Source organism: Chlorocebus sabaeus, chromosome 19 (genome assembly GCF_047675955.1).
Source record: "Chlorocebus sabaeus isolate Y175 chromosome 19, mChlSab1.0.hap1, whole genome shotgun sequence".
In the NCBI taxonomy this organism is placed as follows: domain Eukaryota; kingdom Metazoa; phylum Chordata; class Mammalia; order Primates; family Cercopithecidae; genus Chlorocebus; species Chlorocebus sabaeus.
Window position 1 is genome coordinate 15035247 of NC_132922.1, and position 15784 is coordinate 15051030.

The 15784-nt window shown below is 39.8% G+C and overlaps 1 protein-coding gene across 24 annotated transcripts in view; it reads left to right on the forward strand.

Annotated features, from left to right (window-relative positions):
• The window catches only part of RBFOX2 (RNA binding fox-1 homolog 2), a 295689-nt gene that overhangs the window by 243525 nt on the left and 36380 nt on the right, over positions 1-15784 (forward strand). For 16 of the 24 annotated variants that reach the window (XM_073006749.1, XM_073006750.1, XM_007975639.3 and 13 more), the window contains 2 exons: positions 7640-7786; positions 11616-11669. In XM_073006749.1, the coding sequence (XP_072862850.1) occupies positions 7640-7786; positions 11616-11669 (201 nt within the window). The remainder of the gene's footprint in view (positions 1-7639; positions 7787-11615; positions 11670-15784) is intronic. The other 8 variants (XM_007975616.3, XM_073006745.1, XM_073006746.1 and 5 more) reach the window with 1 other exon arrangement.

Below are 15784 nucleotides of genomic sequence, written 5' to 3' on the forward strand. Positions count from 1 at the left end.
CCTGTTTCTCTTTCCTCAAGGTATAGAACCCAGCCAGGCACAGTGGCTCATGCTATAATTCCAGCACTTTGGGAGGCTGAGGCAGGCAGATCGCTTGAGCTCAGGAGTTTGAGACCGGCCTGGGCAACATGGCAAAACCCCATCTCTAAAAAATGTATAAAAATTAGTCGTGTATGGTGGCTTGCACCTGTAGTCCCAGCTACTTGGGAAGCTAAGGCGGGAGGATCAGTTGAACCCAGAAGTTGGAGGTTGCAGTGAGCTAAGGTTGCTGCACTGCACTCCGTCCTGGCGACAGAGGGAGACCCTTACTCAAAAAATTTTTAAAAAGGCATAGAACCCATGTCATCTCTAGTGTAGCCTTCCCTGTCTCTTACCCATGCCTGTCTCCACTCCCGGAGACTCTTGCTGCATGAGATGAGAGTCCTAAGAAAGTAAGAGAGGGGTGGGATTCGTATGGGTTCTCGCTTCTAATGAGAAGAAGAGAGGATGAGTATGATGCTAGAAAGGAAGTGATTTCACTTCTAGTTTTGAATTCCTAGTCTGCTGCTTACTGTGTGACCTTGGGCAACTAACTGAACATCTCTACATTTAGCGTCTTCGTGTCAGTTGGAGATAACGGTATTATCTGTTTCATAGAGTTATTGCAAGGGTTAAAGAAAATAATATATGTAAAGTACAATATAATGGTTAAGAACATGCACTTCAGGCCAGTCGCAGTGACTCACGCCTGTAATCCCAGCACTTTGGGAGGTCGAGGCAGGCGGATCATGAGGTCAGGAGATCAAGACCATGCTGGCTAACACGGTGAAACCCCGTCTCTACTAAAGAAATACAAAAAATTAGCCGGGCGTGGTGGCAGGCACCTGTAGTCCCAGCTACTCAGGAGGCTGAGGCGGGAGAATGGCGTGAGCCTGGGAAACAGAGCTTGCAGTGAGCTGAGATTGTACCACTGCACTCCAGCCTAGGCAACAGAGCAAGACTCTCTTGGAAAAAAAAAAAAAAAAAAAAAAGTGCACTCTGGAGGCAGACTACCTCGGTTCAGATCCTTGCTTCATTACTTACTTAGACACTCTTTCTGTTCGTCAGACTCCTCACCTGAAATATGAGAATAAAAAGTAGTACCTACTATGTGCTTACTTTTTTTTTTTTTTTAAGTACCTACTCTGTAGGGTTGTTGAAATAATTACATTAATTAAAATGTAAAATACTTAGTTCAGAGTTTGGCAACTAGTAAACTATTTACTATTAAAAGACTTAGATCAGGGTCTGGCACTCAATAAATAGTTGCTATTTTATAGAGATTCCCATTTTTTAACCAAATTCTGTAAGTGGAAAGAATAAAAGGTCTGAGGTTAACAGAGAAGAAAGCAAGTTTGAAAAGGTATTTGTAGAAAATGGGAACACTGGCTCACAGAAGAAACGTGGTAAGATTGCTAGACCCTTTTTGGTTTGGTGACCGTGCATCTATTGTGCTGTTTTAGTAGTTGAGTGATTTTCCTCCAGCAGCAGGTACCTGCCCAGGTTCAAGCTTAGATAAAATTGGTGGTTGAAGTCATTCAGGGTTGCAGTTTTTGTAGTCAGATTCAACCAAGAAGATTGAAACGACTGGTTCTGAAACCTAAATTTGATAGAAAGGCAAAGAAAACACCTACAGGTAAGGACTCGGAGGCAGGGAATTGTAGAGTCAATGTTTGTTGCTTCCAGTGAGGTCAGACAATTGATATGGTGGGGATTTTTGAGCAAACTGAAAAGTTAAGAATATTGTCTGTTCAAAAATGAGGTGTTTGAACTAGCCATTTCGGTGGTAATGACACTAACAAGTTAAAAATTTATGTCTATCTAAGAACTAGACTATAGCGCATAAAAAGATAATTGTTTGCAGTACGTCTATCATAGGGCTCATATCCAAAATTCATAAAGAACTCCTACAAATCATAAGCAACAAAAGTCAACCTAATTAGAAAGTGGGCAAAGAATTTGCAGACTTTTCACCAAACAGGATATCAAAATGTCCAGTAAACATATGAAGCAGTAACCAATTTCATTAATCATCAGAGAAATACAAATGAAAACCACAATGTAATTCCACTAACCAGAAGAGTTAAAATGAAAATAATACTGAGAACGAGTAGAACTTAGCTGGACGGGATTACTCACACCTGTAATCTCAGCACTTTGGGAGGCCAAGATAGGCAGATCACTTGAGGTCAGGAGTTCGAGATCAACCTGGTCAACATGACTAAACCCCATCTCAACAAAAAAATACAGAAATTAGCTGGGCATGATAGTGTATGCCTGTAATCCGAGCTACTTGGGAGGCTGAGGCACAAGAATCTCTTGAACCTGGGAGGCAGAGGTTGCAGTGAGCTGAGATTGTACCACTGGACTTCAGCCTGGGCACCAGAGCAAGACTCTGTCTCCAAAAAAAAAAAAGGGCGTGGGGAACAAGTAGAACTCTTACATATACTTGATGGGAGTATAAGTTAGTACAACCACTTTGGAAAAATGGCAGTACTACTAAGGCTGAGCAGACACATATTCTTGCCTAGCAAATCCACTCATATATAAACATCATATATATATATATGTATATCTATCTGAAATACATGCTTGTGTGTACCAAAAGATATGTAAACAAGAATGTTCACAGGAATATTATTCGTAATATCAAAAACTGTAAGCAGCTCAAAATTTGTTTATACAATGGACTAAGAATGAATAAATTACAACAATATATGTGTGCATGTTACATTAATGTATAAAAAGAAGCCAGGCACAAAAGAGTACATATGGTATGATTCCATGTTTCTAATTAAGTTTACAAATGGCAAAACTAATCTAGAGAGTTAGAAGTCAGGATCGTCGTGACCCTTTGCCAGGGGAACCGTGACTGGAGTGGGCCCCTTAAGGTGCTCCTGGTATCTTGTTTCTTGATCTAATTTGGTGGTTACATGGGTGTACTTTCATTGTGAATATTCAGCTCTGTGCTTGTAATTTATGTATTTTTGTCTATGTATGTTAAACTTCAGTTTAAAAATTACAGTAGATCAGAAGTCTTGAGAATTTGGTAAATGATAAGTCACTTTTTCTACATGCTAGATCGACTTAGAATTAAAGATTTCATACTTAAAAAAAAAAGCAGAGAGTGTTACACTACAAGCTGCAAAATTAACCAGTCTTGCTTCTGATCTTAAATTGTGTCTTCAGAGAAGCAAAGAACTATCAAGAGCTACAGATAAGCACCTTGGGCAGCATACTTTGAAGTAATCATTAGTTTTCATTTATCCTGCCACTTGACATACATTATGACAGATTACATGGACTACATATAAAGTTATATATAAAAGTGTAATTTGGAGTTTGTGGAATCAGTCTTTTTAACTTTCCTCAGAGTAATACATTGTCATCTTGCAGACCAGATCTGGTGGTTGTAAAGTTTGGTTGAAGACAAAGTTTTATGTGATCCAACTGTGAGATGTTAAGAGGCAAGTTTGAAGATGCTTGAATGAGCATTAGTTGTAATTGATGCTTGTTGCTTTGACTGCATGTTGGTTTGCTTGATGCTGTTTTAGTAACTTAGTGAGTTTCATCTTTAAATGGAATTTATGTTATTTAGTCTGCATTGTGCCAAGACTGATGATTGAAAACCGTACACTTTCACAGAACATTGCTTCGTAGCTCTTCCCTTTTCTGCTATTTTTATATCACATGAATCATTGCACATTAAGCCATCTGCAAGGCCTGAATGGAATGAGATAAAAAGCTGCCATCACTTAAATTGACACTTGAAAAGCTGGTATTCATTTGGAGTTTATTCCTGATTATCCTTTATATTTTAAAGTTTCAAACTTCATTTCAAGATGGTTGCCAACATCTCTGAGCCAAAAGTATCTCTGATTCACAGCTTCTTTTAGCCTGAAAGTCAAAGGAGGGGATTCATCCTGTCACCTAGCAGAATCTGTTGGGGACTCACTTCTTTCTCATTTGAGAGAATAAGAACAGCAAGTTCAACTCCTGTGTTAAAAGTATGTTGGTTTAATCAGCTCAGCAAGCCATACGGTTTTGCATGGACTTCATAGGGAATAGTAAAAACACAAGGCTCTTCAATTGCCAGATGAATACATCAAAATTGCATGCCTAGAATGTGTCACACCTGTTAGATATTTATCAAAAATTTTCTTAACATAACTTTTTTGAGGATTTAGTGAAAAACAATTAGATAAATGCATGCCTGGGATGTTGCAAAAGAGATTCATGATTAAAAATGAATATTAAGCCGGGCATGATGGTGTGTACCTGTAGTGCCAGCCATTTGGGAGGCTGAGGTGGAAGGATCACTTGAACCCAGGAGGTTGAGGCTGCAGTGAGTTTTGATCTCGCTATTATACTCCAGCCTGGGTGGCAGAGTGAGACACTGTCTCAATTGAAAAATAAATAAATAACAAAATAAAAATAAATAAATGCTTGTCTGCCCTGAGTGGGATCGCGGCCCCTGTGGAGCAGGTCGCAGCCTCTGCCGCGGTCCTCGAACCCCGCCACTGCGCTGGCCTAGGAGCCTGCCCCACCACAGCGGCCGGCAGCTCAGTGATCCACCGGCAGTAGTTGCAGCCCCCGGGCCCTCTCACGGCAAGCAGCCGTGGGCCACCACCGTGGCCCTCAAGATGGTGAAGGTCATCATCAACTGCATGTTTGACAAGAACCTGCAGGACTTGGTCCGCGGCATCCGAAACCACAAGGGGAATGAGATTGAAGAAGAATGGGGATAGTGTCCACCAAGCGTCTGTCTTCGTTGAAGGATGCCCTTGCAGCCCTTGGGCAGTGGAAGCCTTAGAAAGTCTTCTACCTAAGTGACTGTCTACCTGCCTCCTGGTGTGGACAGCAAGGCTGGCCTGAAGGAGAGCAGCCCTCTGATACCGCACCACTCCCAATACCAGAGGCTGTGTCGGGCATGAGGTGCCAGGAGGGCAGGGAGGTTAAGCAATTTGCCTGCGGGCACCAAGTCACCCTTAGCCCATGTCCCTCTCCCTGGGAACCTGAGTTCCTGCCTTATTGTTACACTTTTCCAGAAGTGTGTGGCTTCGCCTGCCTCTGGCTTAATGAGATCATTTTTGTTCATCTCCATCCCCTTTCCCTTGGTTTTCATCATCTCAGAAGCTCTCCCTAACTGCTTTCGTGACAATGTGTAACTAACTTATGTATTCTTCAGATTCCTTTTGAGTTGAAGGCATAGCTGATTGGCCTGGATTTTATTCTACTGAGCATGATTCACCAGATTGGAAATGTGGTTTGCTTCCTGGGAGGACTTTTTCTGCACAGGCAGGATCTCCCAGTGCCCGTCCCTGCCCCCTTTAGTGCATGTCACTGAGCAGCCTGTTCTGGGATCCTGAGGACGGGCCACGGGGTCTGTCCAGTGGAGGACCATGCACTCTAGTCTGGGGCGTGGTTTTCAGGAGACTGTACCTGTCTTCACTGGGAAGCCCCTGAGCCTGGGTTTCTTCCTTTGGAATTGGTGTGAGTTGATAGTGCCTTCCCTACAGGCATGGGCCCATTCAAGCGTGTATTGGTGGTAGAAACATTTTTAGAGTAGTGCGGGGCCGTCCTTGAAATCCTAGGCTTCCTCGTAGGCCCTGCTATTGGCCAATTGGTGATTCCATGCAGGACACGCAGTGTCTGGGGGCCCTGGCTTTCTCATCGAAGGACCATCTTTATGGCCCAGAAGGTCCTTACTCAGGTGTTCGCTTCTGATTCTGGATGTTCTCTGCAGCTGCTGAAGTTTCCTGATTGGAGAGAAGCACATGACTGTTCAATGACCGTTCTAGTGGTTCCTCCCTTGCTGTGCCCCCCCAAACTTGCTTTTGAAAAGCAACTACCATGTAGACCACATGTTGTAGGTTCTTCTTCCCACCCACTGCACCCGAAATGCACACTCTTGACAGTGTGCTTTTTCTGCAGCAGCATAGTTTCCAAAAAAAGTTTTTATTTTGTAATAGATTTTCACTTAAAACTTGAGTGTGGCGTCATGGAAACAGGGCTTAGCAATGATTTTGAAAGCCACATGGAAAGGCAGCGTGATGGAGTGGAAATCGCATGAAGTTTGGGAGATCTGAGTCCAAGTGCTCCGACTGGCTTAATGGGGTGGCCCACGGAGAGCCCCTGTTCTGTCTTCTCCTGTGTATCGTGGGGACATGGGATGAGTTGCCTCCCTCCTCGTGGAATGGTGCTGAGGATGCTGCAGCAAAACGTGGTTTTCTGGAAGCGCCAGAGTGCTCAGAGAGGTTGTTTAGTTCACTGTTTTGCAGTCCACAGGCTGTGACCTCTTAGTGGGTTGTAAATTCAATTTACTGGGTTATGCTAGGTAAGAAAAAGGAAAACAAACTAGAAAATACCAGCGTGCAGGCACATACAGTAGCTGTCCTGTCTTGAAACTTTGATTTCTGCATATGATTCTTGTGTGCATGTGTGAGCATATTGGGTTACCATGCACAACCCATTAAACTGAGTCCAAAAAGTAAAAAATAAAAATAAGTAAATAAATACATACCCACACTCATTTATACTCTTTAACTGTGGATATGTACAAATCTTGCAGTTTTAGGTTGAGTAGCAGATGAGTCAGGGTCTCTAAAGCCTTTTCCTACAGTTAGATTCTCTCAATGCACTTTGCTCTGGGCTGCAGAAGATTGGGTTCCCCTGGACTAAAGTTAGCTGTAATTGCATAAGTTAGGGAGGAGAGTACAGATTTGTTTCAGAGTAAAAAGCTTCTTGGCCAAGTGCGGTGGCTCACGCCTGTAATCCCAACACTTTGGAAGGCCGAGGTGGGCGGATCACGAGGTCAGGAGATCAGGACCATCCTGGCTAACAGGGTGAAACCTCGTCTCTACCAAAAATACAAAAAATTAGCCGAGTGCCTACATAGTCCAGCTACTCGGGAGGCTGAAGCAGGAGAATGGCGTGAACCTGGGAGGCAGAGCTTGCAGTGAGCCAAGATCGCGCCACTGCACTCCAGCCTGGACGACAGAGCCAGACTCCGTCTCAAAAAAAAAAAAAGAAGAAGCTTCTTCAGTTATTGCTAGGTTTTTCCTCTTCATAAATAATATCATTACAAAACTTTGGCAACATAGTAGTAATAACTCTAGAGCTAATAGGGGGAATGAAATATAGAAGTATTTCCCTATTTCATTTCCTTGAGAGAGCCTGAGATCATAGACCAAAAAATGAAGTGACCTCCATAACTAAGTATAACAGACTCTCTATTTTCAGAATAGAAATATCTTAAAAATAGAAAGTTCTAAAAGTCTAAGAATAAAGGAACTATATTTGTATCTTCAGTTATCCTAATGCATCTTCATGTGATCTTGGGCAAGTCACTTAGTACTTCTGTGTACCTCAGCTCCCATTTTGCTAGCATACTATAAATACTCAAAACACCAACATTTTGTTTGTAGATGGTAGCATTTAGAACATTAATAACATCTTTGTGTTTTTTGTTGTTGTTGTTGTTGTTTTTGTCTTTGAAGGGACTACTGTAATTTTTGCTTCAACATACCCTATTTGGGGATGATTGCTGTGGGGGGAACATTAATTATTTTAAAGTTATTGTGTTTAGTTTTCATTCTTTATTATGTATTTCTTTGCTTAGCAGACAGAAGGTGGAGCACAGACAGACGGCCAGCAGTCACAGACACAAAGTAGTGAAAATTCAGAGAGTAAATCTACCCCGAAACGGCTGCATGTCTCTAATATTCCTTTCCGCTTCCGGGACCCTGACCTCCGGCAGATGTTTGGGGTAAGTCTCTGAAGTTTTTTTATGGATTTTACAATTAAAGTAGATTTTAATCCCCCAGGTGCGTTATTAGTCATTATTACTTTGGGCTTAAACTACAAATAGATTGAGAAAGATCCTGAGATAAATCAGTCTTTTCATCAGTCTTTAGAAACCTTTTTCTATCATCCAGTCTGCTCTAGACATAGTCTTGCAGGTTGCTGCACGCATAAGGTGGCCCTATGACCCAGTTTGCTGTGACTGAGGGGCTTCTTGTGATGGGAGACTTTCAGTGCTGAAACCAGGATGGTCACCCTACTCACCTACCGAACTCAGTAAACATACCAATAATATGCTTAGTTTCACCTGAAAGAGCAAACGTGCATATTCTTTTAGAGCAATGATTCCTAAACTTGTTTGCACACTGGAAATTACCTGGGAAGCTTAAAAAATATTGATATCTATGTCTCACATTCTAGGGTTGTGATTTAATTGGCCTGGAGTGTGGCTTGGGCTTAGGTATGTTTACAAGATCCCCAGCTGATACTCATGTGCACTTAAGTTTGGGGACCATTGCTTATTCATCCTGTCCCCTTCTTAGTTTTTTCCTTTGCCTTCCATGTAAGCCCAGCTCAGTACTGCCTTCCTCTCCTCTTATCTGCCTCAACTGCAAGACCAAAGAAACTAGGTTCAGGGATGCATTATTGCCACTCTCTACTTAGCTTTGTAATGTCTAAAATGATTCACGATATGGAGAATACAGGTCTAGAGGTAGCTCATTAAAGTAGAAAGAGTATAGATTTTGGAGTCAAAGAGTCTGGGTTCAGATTCTATTCGCGTGTGAACTTTGGGATTCATGTAACCTTTTTGAATTTAAATATCATATTTGTAAACATAGAGATAGTAATCTCTACCTTTCAGAGTGTTATAAATTAAATGAAATAATATTTGTGAAAACAGTACCTCAGTGTTTTGTTTTTATAATACTTCATTGCTCATACTCCACAGTGTCAAAACCAATATCTAAAATCATTGTAGAGGATTGGTTTACTACCTCTGATGTATTCTTTCAACTGTTTATTTCCTCTTGAATCACCATCATGAAAAAAGTTAATTGCAAAGATTTAAGTTGTTGGGAAGTGAATGGCTGCTAAGGATCTTAATTTTTTCTGAGCCTGTGTGTTTTTGCTTTTTGAATTTGACCAAACTCTTAACCCAGAGATAATCAATAGGTTTTGTTTTGTTTTGTTTTTCTAATTCCACTAGGATAGCTGCCTGGTACTTTATTAGAAAAGCAAAAGCTCTTCTTTGAGTCTTGGTTGTGCCCACTTCATGGTGACAAGACACTGGGGCAACATTCTGTCATTTATAGCTGACTACCTGGATATATTTTCCACACTAAAGAGAAGGCCAGAGTTGATGTTCTTGAAGTATTTGAAGAGCTTTACACAGAAAGTGGTAACCAGATATTTTCCATTTCTTCAGAGAAGAGAACAACAGAAAATAAAGGGCAGCATAAAGGACTTGGGTTATGCAGAAGAAACTTCTCGGGAGCCTGAGTTATTAGGCTCTCTACTGAATTATCACAACTTATATACAATCTTAGTCTGTGGAGGTCTGTGAGAATGGAGTACATTCTCATCTGCCAGAGGTTTGTTTTCTCTTGAGTCAGAAAAATAGCGTCCATTGCAGATCTGCCTGGGCCAGTTAGTGATTTCTTGAAATGTATTATGCCCTTCTCATAAGGCATAAAGTGCAAAAGAAATAACTTTTTCCTTTCCAGAGATACCTAGTTGCTTTATTTTCTTCCATCTTGTGACTCTCTATTACTTAGAAGAACAGTAGCTGTGGTAAAGAGCAGGCATTCCACGCTCCATTTCATTAGCTTCATAAACTTGACGAATAGCTTCTTTTAGCCTCATTCTCCTTAACCATAAAAGGAATATGATCCTTACTCCAGAAGGATATTATAAGAATGCATTAGAAAATATAAAACAAAACAAACTCCAAAGCACCATGCAAATCTTAGTTTTATAGGATAAGCATAAATGCCCTCCCATGTAAAATAAGACATTTTCCTTTTTCCATGGGTTTTCTATTAAACCAAACCAAGATGTCTTACTGTAGAAAACTTGGGTTATTAATACAAGTTTTTTGATAAAGATAGTAATGATTGAATCCAATGGAACAGCATGATTTCTGTTTTGCTCTTTCCCTTTTTCAGTTTTTTTCACATTTCCCAAAGTCTGCTTTGAAACCCAAGTGAAGTAGATAATCAGGTATGACTCCAATACTCAGAGGGAAATATGAGCCAAAAAGATATCTGGAAATTTTCTGCATGTACCTTCAATTCATTTCATCCAAGCATTGATTAAAACAGTTTTGGCTTTTTTTATATATACTTTCCCCCTAAATAATGATTGTGTTTTCTGTAACCCTCTAGTCGGCTATTTAGCTACATAACAGTAGAGTTTAGGCTTTGTGTCTTTAGTTTTTGTTTGCTTTTCTGAATGTTAAAATGTTTAAAGAATTACTAAAGAGAGGTGTTATTTAAAATATTCTTGATGTTTGTTGTAGAAATATTAAAGTGGTGAATAGCATGTAGCCTATAGAAGTGGTAACACAGATATATATTGACTTAGATAGTTGTTCATAATCTATTGCTAAGTTAAAAAAATAAAAGCAATATATACTTTGGGAAGCTGAGGCGGGCGAATCACATGAAGTCAGGAGTTTGAGACCAGGCTGGTCAACATGGTGAAAGCCCCTCTCTACTAAAAATACAAAAATTAGCTAGGCGTGGTGGCAGGCACTCATAATCCCAGCTACTCGGGAGGCTGAGGCAGGAGAATAGCTTGAACCCAGGAGGCACAGGTTACAGTGAGCCAAGATCGTGCCACTGGACTCTAGCCTGGGTGACAGTTCAAGACTCTTTTTTTTTTTTTTTAAATAAACAAAAAAGCAAATTATAGAATGTATCTGATGTCTATAGTTACTTATCTCTACATGCCTGAGGGAAAGCCTGGAATGCTGTGTACTAAAACCTTACGATGATAGGATTGCATATGATTTTTATTTTTATTTTTTTGAGACGAATTTTCGCTCTTGTTGCCCAGGCTGGAGTGCAATGGCGCGATCTCAGCTCACCGCACCCTCCGCCTCCCGGGTTCAAGTGATTCTCCTGCCTCAGCCTCCTGAGTAGCTGGGATTACAGGCACGCGCCACCATGCCCGGCTAATTTTGTATTTTTAGTAGAGATGGGGTTTCTCCATGTTGGTCAGGCTGGTCTCGAACTCCTGACCTCAGGTGATTTGGCCTCCCAAAGTGCTGGGATTACAGGCGTGAGCCACCGTGCCCGGCCGCAGATGATCTTTATTTTCTGTTTTCCCTTTTCCTTTTGTTTATGTTTTCTGCTTTTCATATAGTGAATATACTTTGTATTTAAAAAAAGGAGGGGAATAGCCTTCTATAGTATATTATTCTACTTACTAGGATTTGCTTTTCAAATCCGAGACTGTTTTAAAAAATAAAGAGATGTAGTTAGGAAAATTCCAAGTTCTTGTCCCCATACAACATCTAATGGGCTAACACTGTGAATAACTTTCGACAACAGCTTCCACACAGAGAGGTGGATAAATTGCCTGAGTGAGTGAACTGAGAAAGGAGAAACTGTCAGCTCAGCGATGAGGAAAAATCAGAAACTGGTATTGGAACTTACTAACAAATCCAAACATAGAAGTTAAATAAGGAGTTTACAGAAGAAGAAAAATAAACTATTCCCATTTCAGAAGAGATCAAAATATGTGGATAAAAACCTGACCATAAGTAAATGTTTTTATTTTTATCTCTGCAGCAGTTTGGCAAAATCCTAGATGTAGAAATAATCTTTAATGAACGTGGCTCTAAGGTAAGCTCCATTTCAGTGTCAAGTGTGCTTGATTTCTTTTTGAGTTTTGTGTTCTTTTAAATAGCAAGTATTCAGAAAACATAAACTGTTTTCAGGCCTGCATAAAAGTATCCTAAGTCCCCGTCTCTACCAAAAATACAGAAAAATTAGCCGGGCGTGGTGGCGCATGCCTGTAGTCCCAGCTACTCTGGAAGCTGAGGCAGGAGAATGGCGTGAGCCCGGGAGGCGGAGCTTGCAGTGAGCCGAGATGGTGCCACTGCACTCTAGCCTGGGCAACACAGCGAGACTCCGTCTCAAAAAAAAAAAAAAAAAAAAAAACAAAAGTATCCTAAATATCTACCTTAAGGTAGATTATCTCTAAAAATAAGCTACCACATGGCCAAACTTTATTCTGATACTTATACGGGGTGGAGGGCTGATGAAGTAAGAAGCAGAGAAGGTTGAGGGCATAAACAACACAGGATGTAGGAGATGACAATGCTTTATGAGCCTTAAATTTGGCCTCAGCTTTCTCCATTTAACAAAAGAGCACAAAGACTAAAAAAAAGTGAAATTCTATGAGAATTCTATTCTGAATTCTATCAGAACAATTCAGCCAAAATCCAACTTCAAAACAACATACTTAGAACAAGTTTAATGCTTTGATTATTCAGTTAACTTGCAGTCTCTTTTGCACATTGTGATAACACCTAAACAGAGTGAGAAATAACTGAGGAATTTAGTATGAACTGATTTCCTCCTTTAAGTTCTACCCACATAGGCAATCCTCAGGATGTAGAGTCACCTAAATCACAAGTACAGTGAGTTAGATTTTTTTGCATAAGAATGAAAGTATGTGTGTACTTTTATGTGTGTATTTTCCTCTAAATGTGTTCTATATAAGAACTGAAGTTTTTAATTAAAATTTATTTCCCCTGTTAGGCTGGGCGGGGTGGCTCATGCCTGTAATCCCAGCACTTTGGGAGGCCGAGGCGGGTGGATCACCTGAGGTCAAGAGTTCAAGACCAGCCTGGCCAACATGGTGAAACTCCGTCTCTACTTAAAATACAAAAATTAGCCGGGCATGGTGGCACATGCCTGTAATCCCAGCTACTCGGGAGACTGAGGCAGGAGAATCACTTGAACCCAGGAGGCAGAGGTTACAGTGAACCGAGATTGTGCCACTGCACTCCAGCCTGGGTGACAGAGCAAGACTGTCTCAAAAAAAATAAATAAATAAAAATTATTTCCCCTATTTGCTATTTTAAATTCCCAATCTATATGATTTAGAATTTCCACACATTAAAAGAAACAGCAGTGTTTTTAGGAACAAGGGAATGGCGAAGTCTTATAGTGGTATTATGGGAAAAAAAAAGTGTTTGATGAACTGAATCTTTGGACATGTTACTTGAGAGTTTTCTCACTGCTTATTAAATGAAATACATCCTACTGGAACCATCAGCCATAGCCAAGCCTATAAATATTTACCTTGCTGTTGCTACTTTGATTTGTTAGGTTAGAGCAGTTTTTTACTTAATTTTCATTTGGTCATCACTGAACTTTGAAAATAGCTTTTGGTTATGGTTAAATCTCTTAAACATGTAATTTGAGGGAAAGCTAAATAAAGCCAATAAATGAGCTAATATTTACCTCTCCAATTTCATACTCCAAATTCACCATACTTTGAGAATTGATAACAGAGTTTATATACCTCCTGCCCCCATCTGTACACATAAAAATGTATGTGCTGTTCTAATGCTACTTATTATTATTGCCTTCCTTTATAGAATGTATCAACACCAAAAGTATTTAATTCTGACTATAATAATTATTTGTTAATTATTAAAGAGGTAATTATACTCTAAGCTTCCAGTTTTCAGTTAAAACAAAAATGATTAATATGCCTATACAGAACTTTCTCCAGCACTTGGTAAGTATTTTTTAAAGTGAAGTCTATTTAGACTGCAACCAGTAAACTATTTATGCTTGTAATTTTTCTCACAATGGATTTCTGTTCCTTCGTTGCATTGTTTGTGTTTATTTTGTGTGATATTTTTTAGCTACAAGGTAGGAAAATGACAGTGGTTTAGAGATAAGAAGCACATGAGTGTAAATAAATATGTGGAGATTATTGGCCACTCTGTAAACTATCTGAAGTAGTAGTTTTAAATATTTTTACTTGTGAATGTATGTACTTAAAATATTCTTAACTAGAGTCTAACAACTAGAAGGCCAATGTAGCTTCATCAGGCATTGAGGACTTGTTCCTTACCAAGAAAATAATTTGTTTGAATTATTGTGAAGCAAAGGAAATTGATCTTTCTTGAGGCTTCTTTCATTGACTTTAAGAATTTGCCTGCTATCAATTTCTTTTTCTTTTTCTTTGTTTTTTTTTTTTTTTTTTTTTTTTTTTTTTTTTTTTTGAGGTAGAGTCTCACTCTGTTGCCCAGGCTAGAGTTGCAGTGGCACAGTGTTGACTCACTGCAACCTCCGCCTCCTGGGTTCAAGCGATTCTTGTGCCTCAGCCTCCAGAGTAGCTGGGATAACAGGCATGCGCTACCACCCCTGGCTAATTTTTGATATTTTTAGTACAGACAGGGTTTCACCGTGTTGGCCAGGCTGGTCTCAAACTCCTGGTCTCAAGTGATCTGCCTGCCTTGGCCTCCCACAGTACTGGGATTACAGGTGTGAGCCACCGCATCCTGGCCCCACTTTGTTTAACATTTACCTCATCCAGTTACTTCTCCCGTGTAATTTTCATTTGAAAGCAATGACATGAGCTTTCTTTTTGGGAAATCTAAAAGCATAGGCTGCTTCTGTCAGCTTGATGCTGTATCCTCACTGCCCCATTTTTCTTTGGGCTGCTAAAGGGTTCACAGACTCTGTACTAATTGGTAAATGTTTTAAAAACAAAGCACAGAATTCAGAATTGCCCTGATTCTGCCTTCAAGGACTGATAAAAATCTTGTTTTTGTCCTTCAAAGCTTTCTTAACTGCTACCTAAAGTTCTTTGCTGGAATGGATGCCCTTGGAACTGTTCTGAGGCTCCTAATAGAGATTTACTTTGGAATCAAACCCATGGATGCCTCCTCTGGGATCCACCTAAGATAAATTAATGAGCAGTTTTTGTTTTGTGAATTAAGTTTAGTGTCCTATTCCTTTTATATGTTTGAGGTTGACTGTAAAATTACAGAATATTTTGAAAATAACCAGAGAAAAGGAGGCTTTATATAGTCCTATTGTGTAGTGAAGAGCTCCTCTAACTTTTAAACAGATTGCTTTTCTGTACAGAAATTAGCTTTATTGAATTTTTTTAGAGCAGTAATGGAAGAACTCGTCACAAAATCACTCTAAGATAGCAATACTTACATGTAAAACCGTGTTTAATCAAATTGTTCCAAAACAAAAAGCAACTCCTTACCTATCTTATTTTGTATCATAAGACCATCACCCAGGGTTTTAGAATATACCCATTTGAAAACATAAGTAGACGGTGTTCCACTGCCATGCTCACAGCCTCCTTGTCTGCCAGTATTCTTCTTTTTCCAGCTTGCCTTTAGAGTAGAATTACTCTATAGTAGTTTTTTCTTTGTTGTTGACTAGTTTTTTCCTTTTTTCCTTCTTTTACCTTCATATTCTAGATTTGGTTTACTTAGATTATGGAATGAATATATACCATATTTGTGCACACACATGCATACATATATGTTTAAATTATTTCATGTGAATTTTAGTCTTTTTACTCCCTCATCCTTTGTAAAAACATAGAATCAACCATCCTGGCTAACACAGTGAAACCCTTTCTCTACTAAAAATACAGAACAAAAAAAAAAATTAACCGGGCGTGGTGGTGGGCTCCTGTGGTCCCAGCTACTCAGGAGGCTGAGGCAGGAGAATGGCATAAACCTGGGAGGTGGAGCTTGCAGTGAGCCGAGATGGCATCACTGCACTCCAGCCTGGGTAACAAAGTGAGACCTAATCTCAAAAAATAAAATAAAATAAACAAACAAACAAACATAGAATCACCTGTATCTAAGTTTCCTTGATTAACTGAAACAGAGATAGACTAGCCTTTTGAAAATGTACTATTAAGATATAGGATGGAAAATTGTACTCCTGCCAAAAAATTAACCAAT